The sequence below is a fragment of the Sarcophilus harrisii genome, chromosome 6, assembly GCF_902635505.1.
Source record: "Sarcophilus harrisii chromosome 6, mSarHar1.11, whole genome shotgun sequence".
In the NCBI taxonomy this organism is placed as follows: domain Eukaryota; kingdom Metazoa; phylum Chordata; class Mammalia; order Dasyuromorphia; family Dasyuridae; genus Sarcophilus; species Sarcophilus harrisii.
In genome coordinates, this window is record NC_045431.1 from 202,892,910 (window position 1) to 202,904,446 (window position 11,537).

At 46.1% G+C, this 11,537-nt stretch overlaps 1 protein-coding gene across 4 annotated transcripts in view; it reads left to right on the forward strand.

Moving 5' to 3' along the window:
* AMPD3 (adenosine monophosphate deaminase 3) overlaps positions 1-11,354 on the forward strand; it is a 76,927-nt gene extending 65,573 nt beyond the window's left edge. For all 4 annotated transcript variants that reach the window (XM_031942794.1, XM_031942793.1, XM_031942795.1 and 1 more), the window contains exons 10-15: positions 401-527; positions 2,671-2,834; positions 4,735-4,855; positions 6,196-6,369; positions 7,556-7,666; positions 8,863-11,354. In XM_031942794.1, the coding sequence (XP_031798654.1) occupies positions 401-527; positions 2,671-2,834; positions 4,735-4,855; positions 6,196-6,369; positions 7,556-7,666; positions 8,863-9,039 (874 nt within the window). In that variant the 3' untranslated portion in view covers positions 9,040-11,354. The remainder of the gene's footprint in view (positions 1-400; positions 528-2,670; positions 2,835-4,734; positions 4,856-6,195; positions 6,370-7,555; positions 7,667-8,862) is intronic.
* The last annotated feature ends 183 nt before the right edge of the window (positions 11,355-11,537 follow it).

Below are 11,537 nucleotides of genomic sequence, written 5' to 3' on the forward strand. Positions count from 1 at the left end.
GACAAATATTTTTAGGCACTTCCTATATCCCAGGCACTGTCCTAGGTGCTGGAGAAACATTTGCATTAAGTGGAAATTTGTAGAGTAAGATTTTGATGATGGGAAGCCCTTCCTCGACATCCCAGATGGTCAGAAGTAAGAGGGGCTGCTGCAAGCAATAGTGAGCTTCCCTTCACTGGCGATCTTCAGGCAGAAGCTGGGAGATAAGCACTTGCCAGGGAATATTCTAGAGGGGATTTTTGCCCTTGGGGTAGATGAGCCTTGAGGTTGCTCCCACCCCCCACACAGAGACGTGCCCTGTCGGGCAGGGGGCTGGTTGGTTACTCAGGCATTTGTCTCTGCCCTGGGCAAAGGGCGGTGGGTAGCCGAGTCCAGAACCATGTCTTTTTCTATTCTCCAGTGACATATTTAGATCCAAAAAGCTGCTTCCGAGTTTTGGGAAAATGCTGGAGAACATCTTCTTGCCTCTTTTTGAAGCCACGATCAACCCCAGGGATCACAAGGAACTTCACCTCTTCCTCAGATACGTAAGTCAGGCCATTCTGCTGTGAGTCTCCTTGTCTGGAAGAGTCAGGGACCACGAGATCCCCTTGCCTGCCTCCCTCCTGGGCACTCTGCTTCTTGGCCACATTTATTTCCCGAACCAAGGAATAAAGCTCGTGGCTATCGCACACCCCAGTGTCCTCTCCCCCTCCTCCCCCCAGGCTTACTCTCTCTCCCAGAATTCTGGGTGGTCCAGACCCCAGAGGTGAAGGGCCCAAATTCTTCTAAAACCCCCCAGCTTCATTCTGCACCCTTAGCTGGCTAGAGATGAAAAGCTGGCCAGTGCTACGGTTGCCCTCTAGTGGGCACATTAAGGAGATACATGTGTTTACGGGCTTCCATTTATTTTACAGACCCTATGTGGCTGCTGAGCCGAAGGAGGGGTAGGATGTGGGAAAATGAAACTGTGGTCTAGAGGGTCACCGATTCACAGGAGTCTATCTGCTTAGACTTCCTTCCTGAAAAAACCCCCCAGGATTTCTTTTCTTAAAAATAGAAAATGCTAATTCAATGACTTTAAGCATCAGCAACAAAGATGATGTTCACTAAATATGGCAAAACCAGGTTATGCGAATCCAACCATTCTGGAGAGCAATCTGGAGTTATGCCCCAAAAGTTATCAAACTGTGCATACCCTTTGATCCAGCAGTGTTTCTACTGGGCTTATAGCCCAAAGAGATACTAAAGAAGGGAAAGGGACCAGTATGTGCCAAAATGTTTGTGGCAGCCCTGTTTGTAGTGGCCAGAAGCTGGAAACTGAGTGGATGTCCATCAATTGGAGAATGGTTGGGTAAATTGTGGTATATGCATGTTATGGAATATTATTGTTCTATAAGAAATGACCAGCAGGATGAATACAGAGAGGCTTGGAGAGAATTACATGAACTGATGCTAAGTGAAAGGAGCAGAACCAAGAGATCATTATATACGTCAACAACGATACTGTATGAAGATGTATTCTGATGGAAGTGGATTTCTTTGAAAAAGAGACCTAATTCAGTTTCAATTGATCAATGATGGACAGAAGCAGCTACACCCAAAGAAAAAACACTGGGAAATGAATGTAAACTGTTTGCATTTTTGTTTTTCTTCCCGGGTTATTTTTAACTTCTGAATCCAATTCTCCCTGTGCAACAAGAAAACTGTTTGGATCTGCACACATATTGTTTCTAGGATATACTGTAATTTATTTAACATGTATAGGATCGCTTGCCATCTAGGGGAGGGGGTGGAGGGTGGGAGGGAAAAATCGGAACAGAAGTGAGTGCAAGGGATAATGTTGTAAAAAAAAAAATTACCCTGGCATGGATTCTGTCAATAAAAACTTACTATAATAATAATAAAAAAAAAACCAGGTTATGGCTAAGATGGTGGGCTTGGGAGTAGGACACAGAGAAAGAGAAATGAAGATTGGGAAGATGGGGGAGAGAAGAAATAAAGGGAAGAGAGAGGGAGACAGAGATAAGAGACAAATGACAGAGACAAGAGAGAGAAACAGAAAAAGAGAATTGGATAGAAATGAAAGAGAGACAGAAACAGACAAGAGATAGAGACAGAAACAGATAAGAGACAGAGATTGACACAGAGACAGAGAGACGGACAGAAAGACAAGAGAGAGAGAGATAGAAACAGATGAGACAGACAGACAGAAATGAGACATACAGAAACAGACAAGAGACAGAGTGAGACAGAGATAGCCAAAGCCAGAGAAAAAGAGAGACAGATACAGAGACAGATAGAAATGAGAGACAGAGATAGCCAGAGCCAGAGAAAAAGAGGCAGAGAGACAGAGACAAGATCCAGAGATAGCCAGAAACAGAGACAAGAGAGACTGTAAGATAGATAGAAATGAGAGACTGAGACAGACAGAAACAGACTATGGAGACAGAGATAGCCAGAGACAAAAAGACAGACAGACAGAAACAGACAAGAGACAGAGAGATGAAGAGCTTTGCCTTTACTGCCCCCGCCAACAAAGATGGCTCCCAGTTCTGCAACCTTGGTGGCTTTTTGGGGCTTTTCCCAGGATTTAGGGGTAATCCCTTAGCAGAAATCACTGGTTGGAAGTCCAAACTCTGCAGCAGTCCTGGCTGTGTGGTGTTCAGGATTTATTCTTTCCCCCACTAGGTAACAGGATTTGACAGTGTGGATGACGAGTCCAAACACAGTGACCACATGTTCTCGGACAAAAGCCCTAACCCAGACATCTGGACCAGTGAACAGAACCCGCCCTACAGCTATTATCTGTATTACATGTACGCCAACATCATGGTGCTCAACAACCTCCGCAAGTACGTGCTCGGGCATTAACCCTTTACCTAACCCCAGCAGGACTAGCCAAATGTCACCCTTGGTTATTGGGCTGGAACTAGAAGGGACCTTAGGACCTATTCTAACTTCCTCATTTTACAGATGAGGAAACTGAGGCTCGGGGAGTGGAATGACTTACTCAAATTCACATAACCTATACGTGAGAGAAATGGGACTTTGACCCAAGTCTTTTAACTCCAAATCCACCATCTTCCCATGTTCCTACCCTGACCTCTGGTTTTCCTTCCCTTCCTATGCTTTAAATTTGTTCTCTGATTCTATTCCCTCTTGGGTCTAACTCCTAAGTTTGTCCTCCATCTATCCTTATTACTTAACCCTTCCCTAGCTCTAACTAACCTTGTTCTTTCCCTTCCCATTCCTCCATTTTCCTCCAAAAATCAACAAGCTATTTAAACAACACATTAAAATGCCTACTGTGCGCCAGCACTATGCTAAGTGCTGGGGATACAAGGACAAAAATGGCTCGTGTTGTTTGTGAGCAGTCCTTGCCCACAAGGAGTACATATTCCACGTTCCCCTATTCACAGAGTTCAATGTGGCTGGCTAACCATAACACTCTTCTCCCAAGTCTAGATTCTAGTTCAAATCTTTCCACATTTGACCATGACCCTTGCCTGCTACCAAACACTTAGAACTCTGCCTTCTGTTATTCCCAGCTTCTAATTCCTAACCTTGCTCTCCCCTTGCTTCTGAGTTGAACCTTTAACCACGGCAATTAAGAAATCCTTGGTGATTTAGGAGAGGGCAGTTTCAGTTGAATGATGAGGTTGGAAGCCAAAAGGTTTAGACGAGGAGGAAAGGATGGAAAGTAGAGTTTAGCCATGAAAAAGAGGAGAGACTGAAGATGTTGGCTAGCAGGGTTGAGGAAGGATGGGGAAATTTCTTTTTTTTTCCCTCTTCCTCCATCATACTTGGCAATTTTTGGCTGTCCTCTCCTTTTTTTCCCCTTTTTTGTCTCTTCTCAATATTTGGTTCCCCTGAAATCAGTAGTTGGTCTCTGTTGGCTCTTAAAGATCAGATCTCTATCTACAGGAATTCTGTTAATTCTGTACATATTTGACAAATAAATATCCCAAGCAGAGATCTTTGAGGCCCATTTTCCATCTTTGTAGGAAATCTGCAGTTGAGTAGGCAAAGAGAAGGACCTTGACCTAATTGGATGGTGTCTGAGCTCAGTCTGAGCCCGTCAGGATCTCTTCCCAGACTAGTAGGGAAGGATGGGCCAGGCTGAGAGCAAGGGACGGTGATAGAGCTCAGTCCCTGGGGCATGGCATGAGCCAGGCTCCTGAAGGACACAGGGCCTTGCTGGCCACCCCTTTATGGCTGCCTAGAGGGCCGTGGGGATCTTGGAGACGTAGACAAGCCTACAGGGTTTGAGAGTGGGGCAGGAGGAGAGGAGTCTTGACTGGAGATGAGAAGATCTAGGATGAGCTGGAACAAAGAGGCAAAAATAGCAAAGAGGGTGGCTTGGTGATAGATCTTAGAGACATTAGTCTTCAAGTCCATAGACAGGGCAGAAAGGCAGGGCAATGAGAATTTGAGCTCTTAATACGTGCCAGGCACTGGGGAGACAAAATAAAGGTAAAAATACTAGCAGTTCCCCTTCAGGAGCTCATATTCTGTCAGAAGAAATGAGTATTCTTCTGGATCACTCAACAGGGGATTTGTGTCCAGTTATAAGTGGACTAGGTACCCTCTGATGTCCCTCCCAACCCCTAGACTTGGTGACTGGCCCCTTTCTCCTCTTTTCTTTGAGGGACAATTTCCCCCACAGGGAGTAACTGATGGAGCTGGAGGTCCCCCATGTCCATTTGGTCATCGGCGGCTCCTGCTGAACTATCCCCCTCTTCTCTTCCACAGGGAGCGGGGAATGAGCACCTTCCTGTTCCGGCCTCACTGTGGGGAGGCCGGTTCCATCACGCATCTCGTCTCTGCCTTCCTGACTGCCGACAATATCTCCCATGGACTGCTGCTCAAGAAGGTGGGACCCTGCTCCTGGCTGCTGCTGAGCGGGTTGGTGGGGAGAAAGCCAACTTTGCCTTTTCACCACTCAGAGCCTCCTGGCAAGCTTTTGGCTATATTCTTCTTGGGGGAGTCTTGAGGACACCCTGAGGGCCTCACCGGCTTTAAGAAAGTTTGGATTGAATTGGGGAGGGTTTAGCAGACCTTGATCCCCCGTCTGTGCCCTGCTGAGAAAGGGGATGGTCCGTGGGGAGGCTGGTCTTAGAGAGATGCTGGGAGATGGTCAGTGCTGATAAACTAGGGCAAGTCTCCATATCGGATCCTAAGCTTTGTACATATTACTCAGATTTCTCATTTCTCTTCCAATCCATTGGTGAATGAGTCTGGTCTTACATGAACTAGGTTTCAATGATTTCCATTTTTTTCTTTTTGGATCATTAAAAAATGTTATCAGTGCTTCAAAAACAAAGGTCATTTCCCAGGGACTACCCTTCTCATCAAGCCCTTCCATGTAACAGAAATACAGCTAAGCAAAGCACTAGTTGGGTTTGGCCATTATTCCAATGTAGCCATCATTCCAAACCCAGGGTCGGCCATCTCTCTGCTGAGAGGAAGGCGTTTGTTTCATAGCCAGGCCTCTGAAGCGTGCCAGTGACAGTTTTCAGTCCTTGGGGCCTCAATGGGCAGTGTTCTGCTTCTGCTAACTGCTCTACATCAGCTCATTAAATTTTAAAGTTTTTCCTATTTATCCTTTCTCTTGTCTGCTTATGTTCCATGGAGGCTCAGCAGTTTAGCCAGGTCAGGGACCACGGCTAATGGCATCCAAAACCAGAAAAGGGTTAAGTGGGATGGTGTCTCTAGCGAGATTTTTCTCCCCGATGACTCGGCCACAGTCCCCCGGGATTCCAGGCTGTCCCTGCAAGATGGTCTACCAGAGGCCGCCGATTCTGGCCCGGAGAACTTGTTACTGGGGCTCAGCTGCGTTCCTGGGACATATTCAACTTCCTCCTCTGGAGCTGGGACTGGAAAACTCGTCCCGGCCGCGCTGGGGAGGGCTTCCTTTTATTTTGTATGGCCTTCGGACAGAGGTTAAAAGGGCTGCACCCAGAATGAGAGTAGGGAAATCCCCAGGATCCAAGGGGCTTCAAGCGGCAGGTGCTGTGGCCAAGCAGACGTTCCGGCACGTGGAGGGTTCGGGCTGAGGGGACCCTCCAGCAGGGAGCCCCTGTGGCTTGGCGGGAGCTCATACATTCTTTGGAAACAAACACTGCCCAGACACGGCACGGGGAAGCCTCCTTTTCCTGTTATCAGGAACTGTCTTGATGGATGATGACAAATCCCTCTTCTATTTTTCCCCAGAGTCCGGTCTTGCAGTACCTCTATTACCTCGCCCAGATCCCCATCGCCATGTCTCCCCTGAGCAACAACAGCTTGTTCTTAGAATATTCCAAAAACCCACTGCGGGAGTTTCTTCACAAAGGACTGCAGGTCTCCCTCTCCACTGATGACCCCATGCAGTTCCATTATACCAAGGTGAGCACTGGGGAGGGGCTTCTCACCACTGGCCAATCCCCCAGACTCAGACTGTGACCGTTCTTGCTTATCTGAATGAGTTGAGTGCTACAGAGTACTGGCCTGCAGTCAGGAAGACCCAAGTTCAAATACAACCTCCGATGCTTCTTATCACTTAACCTCTCTCAGGCTCAGTTCTTGAACTGTAAAATGGGCATAATGATAGTACCTGCCTCCCAGGGCTGTTGGATGGATCAAATGAGATATTTATAAAGTGCTTACTTAGTGCAGTGCCTGGCACATAGTAGGTGCTAAATAAATGCTTGTGTGTGCCTTTTTCCTCTCTCCCCCAGAATGTCCCAGTCCCTTCTAATATTAAGACCTAGATTACTGAGAATGAACTTTACTAATCACTCATTATTTAAACATTTAAGGGCCTATGCCGGGCCAGGCCTTTGGGGGACACCCACAGGAAGGCAAGTAAGAGGCAAGATGTTAAGGCTAGAACCAAGAGAGATTTTTGGGTTGAAGATCCAAGGAAGAGGGAATATTCAGGAGAAGGTGCTCAATGGTGTTAGGTGCTTCATAGAAGTCAAGGAAGATCAGGATTGAGAAAAGGCCATCGGACTTGGCAATTATGAGGCCGTTAGTATAACTGGTAGTGACGACAAGAAGTGGATTCCATAGGGAACCATGTTGCTGGTGATTCCCAAACCTACGGCCTTTCCCTTCCACCATCTTTGTACCTCATCAGGTAGGAGCGTTTGGCTTTGGAGAGCATGCCCTGCGTCCATGATGATCCTCGGCTCTTCTGCAGCTTAAATAAAGCTTTAGAAAGCCTCAGCCAGTTTGGCTCAGAAATGAGATTTGAACTCGGTCTTCCTGACTCCCAGACTATCTCCGTACGCAGTGTTCCATAGTTCTTCTCAGGTGGTATATTTTGTAGGAGCCTAATAAAGGTTTGATGGATTCAGTTTCAAGAAGCCATGGAATTAAGGCCTTTGCAAGTCAGGAAACTAGAAGACTTTCTTTCCCAGTTTCTCTTTAGCATCCTCAATGGTCCCTACAAAGTCTCTTGCTGGAAAAGTCAATGCTAAGGGGATGTTTCTGCTTTGAGTTTTGGCTTCAGACTTTTCCACGGGCTTCACAGCCTAACAAATGTGATTTATTTATTCTTTGGGGTGGGGGCTGATTTGTCTTTCTACAGGAAGCCCTCATGGAAGAATATGCGATCGCAGCCCAAGTGTGGAAGCTCAGCACGTGTGACCTGTGTGAGATCGCTCGAAACAGCGTGCTCCAGAGTGGGCTGTCCCACAAGGTGAGTGGGGTCTGCCGGGTGGGAGGGGAATTGGGAGGGAAAATCGTGGGAAAGTTCTTTGGAGGCTCGGTGTGGATCCAGGCAGTGGTGGGCAGCATGGGCTTGTCTCTATGTCCTGGAGATAGTATCTGTCATTTGGAAAGCGTGTTCAAGCTTGCAGAGCTCACAAAAGGTGGTGGGATGGTTTGTTTTACAGATGAAACCAGGTCCCAGAGGACTTGGTTAAATGTCACCAAGGTGGATGGCTCAGGCAGGATTTAGACCCAGGTATTCCGTCACCATTGTCACGAAGCCAGTCAGCTGCCCAGTCGCCCAGGCCTTTTTGGCCAGCTTGGGAAGATACTGATCTCTGGGACCAACTGGTCCCTCCTCTCAGAAGGTAGAAGTTCCACGTCATCCTCAGCAGCAGCCCCTTTGCCTGTTGTAACTCCAAGTGTCCAGACTGAGACATTTCCTTCTTTGAGGTCTTTCTGTCCCCACGGTCTCTTCAGACCAGGTTTATCTTCAATAATATGCTTTTCAGTGCCTCCTGTGTAAAAGGCACCAGGATGGATGATAGGGGAGACAGAAAACATGGGTAAGACAGTGTCTGATCTTGAAAATCTTCCTGTTTCATACCATCATCATCAGGCTCCCCCTTCTCCACACATGGTACCCTCTGGAATCTCCTCCTGAGAACCTTGCTTTAGCTTCCTTTTGTGTACTGACCTCCAATAGATTGTAGGCTCCTTGAGGGCAGGGACTAGCTTTATTGGCATCCTCAGTGCTTAGCCCAGTGGCTAACACATAAATGCTTGATGTTTTTTGTATCATACACTAACTTCACTTAATTTTTTATTTATTGTTATTGTCATTTAATTTTGCAAACCGTAAAACAGGATAGAAATCCTAGTTATTGTATCATTAGTTATTAGTGCAGGCTGCCTCCAGGACCTATCTAAATCCATCTTTGGCCATTCCACTCTTGAAGCCACGAATGCCAAATGCAGCAGGCTCGGCACAAAACTCCAATAAGTTTTGCTGTCAGGGTGGACGTACTAACAACCGAGTCATGTTAGGAAATGCAAGAAATTAAGACTCTAAGCCGCTTAGAGGAAGGATTCTTTGGATTTTGTACCCCCAGTCTCGGCATATGCCTTAAAGGTAGTGGGGATGGGACATTCCTTGAATTAACTTGTGTTTTACTTTTTCTACAGGAAAAGCAAAAATTTCTGGGGCCAAATTATTATAAAGAAGGACCTGAAGGAAATGATATTCGAAAAACAAATGTTGCCCAGATCCGGATGGCTTTTAGATACGAGACCTTATGCAACGAGCTCAGCTTTCTGTCTGATGCCATGAAATCGGAAGAGATTACAGCTTTGTTTAAGTAGGCTCAGTGCTGGGACACACTCCCAGAGCCTGCTGGTTTTAACCCTGCCCCGCTGTAGTGGATGCTGGTCAAGGGGAGCCTGCTCAGGACCAAATACAGCCTCCCTGGAAATGAAAGCTCGGGACGCTGCTCAGGGGCTTCTCACTTTGACCTCCATCCTCCCCATCCCAGCATACCTGGAACCGAGGCACTGGGCACAGTGGGGCCTGGGGGCTGACTTGGGGAACTGGGTTTCAGTTTGTATTTTTTTCTTAAGTTTTCCAGACACTTTTCGGAAGACTGCCAATACTTGCATGGAAGGAATTGTACTTTTCACTGTCAGGGGCCACACTGTATTGCCAATCAACCCTCTGGCCCTAAATGGCTGGTGGAATCAGATATATCCACTAAGTTTTCACACCGGGATGCCTGGGTTTGCTTTATTTTTTACAAGGTATTTTTACTAAGTATTTTTGTTCAGATTTCCATATACCATTACTATTAGCATTCACCGAATAGAACAGGAATGTGCTGTAGGGATGATCTAGTCCAACTTTCTTACAAATGAAGAAATGGAAGCAAGAACTTGTTAAAGTCACAGCATAGAGCCCAGTCCACAAACAGTCCCGCCTCCATGAATTCTGGGGGCTTGCTTGCCGGAAGCCCCTTTTCACCATTGAGCATTGTCTTTCAGGGAGCAGGAATTTGGCTCTGGGGACCTTAAAACAGAAAACTTAGTCCCTCTTGGGCAAGCAAAGGGAAATGTAAGAAGTTCCCTGGAGCTAAGGGGAACCTGGGAGGTCTGCTAGGGAGAGGCCTCCTGCCCAAGGCCACGGTCTCTCTCTACAACATACTGCCTTCTTCTCCAGTATCACTTTTGTATTTTCCAATTCATGTCTGAGGAAGATTCCCCCATCCCCCCCCCCTTTTCTTCTTGTTTAAAGAATGAAGAACTGGGTTTATCATCATCTCCCTAAATAACAGGTCTTTAGCTAGCAATCTCAGTGATCAGACAAGGAGAGACAATTAAGTGGGCTAGGAAAGGATAGTGGAGTGATTCTTAGAATCTGAATTTAAACTCTTCCAATTTACTCCCTACCAATGTTTTAATGTCACGTGCACATGGTAATTAGAAAACTGCTTGAGCTTGCTTAATAAGCTCCCATGTATTTCTCTAAGTACACACAGACCTGGAGAAGCTGTTACAGACTTAGTGGAATCTATGTGTGCAAAAACGGTTACTAGACTTTAGATCCTTCTCGTTACTTTCTCTGGCCACGGAAATCTGGGGGCTGTTGGTTTTTGCGGCAGAATAATTTCCTGAGTCTAAACTTGCCCACTGTGGCATGTAACTTTCTTAGAAAAGCCCCAATCGTACTCATTTGCACTAATGTATATAACTCCTGTATAGTCTGATTTTAGCTGTTTAGAGACACCTGTTTAAAAGAAATGGAATTAAAGTTTAATGAGACAGTTGCTCAATTATGTGAATGTTTTCAGCTATCGACATTGTTAGATCTTCCTTATTTTCTCTTTAAGGAAGTGTGGAGGGCAGAAGGGAAGACCAAGGAAGCATTACCCTAAATTAATGGAGTGTAGCAAGTGAATGCTCTTCCTAACCCTGACAGACATGCTTGGAGAACATCCATGGCAGAGTCAAGAAGTCCCATTGCCAGAGGCCTTCTGGTTTTTCTTCAGTAGCCAAAGGCAATTACCGGTGTCTGGTTTCACACCATAGTCAGGAGGCTGCCCGTAGAAAACCCAGAGCTTTCTCTCCTGGGAGTGGCTTCCTGTTTTGCTCTAACATGTTTGGGGCATCCTTGTCTCTCTTCCTCTTCTCTTTGGAGGATCACTTTGTCACTCCTGAATGTTCCCAGTACCGGTGTGTTTCTGCTTGGTGATACTTACTGGTTACTGTTTTGATGGCTGCTAGGTCGGCAGCACAATAATATAGTGCTTTTCCAGGTGTGGCCTTTTCCAAGACAGCTCTGGAGATTTATTCTCTGCCCCCTAACCTAACTAGTCTTAGTAACCCACTTTCCTTTTTGCTACAATTTTATATTGCCTTATGAATATAATGCACAGCCTCCCGAGGCACCCATGCTTTCTGCCTTTTACCTTCTGCTCTTGGAGGGAGATGCAGTGGCAAGACCCATCCTTCTGCACTGGCCTTTTCTTTGACTTCTTGCTGTCCGAGTAAAATCCTCTTCATTTTTTTCATTCGTCTTGTGGACACAGTTGAGGGTAATGAGATATAATGTCAGTAATCCACTCTATTTGAACGAATGTTTTAAAGGTCAGTGGTAACGATATTAAAAAGAACATTAACTATGTGGAATCTGGTCCTCTGCACTTTTGTTTTTCCCTTCCAGAAACACTCAGGATAAGTGTTAGACCCTAAAAACGAGGAAAGGACTTCACCTTAGGTCTTTGACAGGCTTTGGCTTTTTACCCACATCACATCCACAGTACCCAGAATAGTGGGATTAATTATACATCTCTAAAGACTCAGAAGATAAA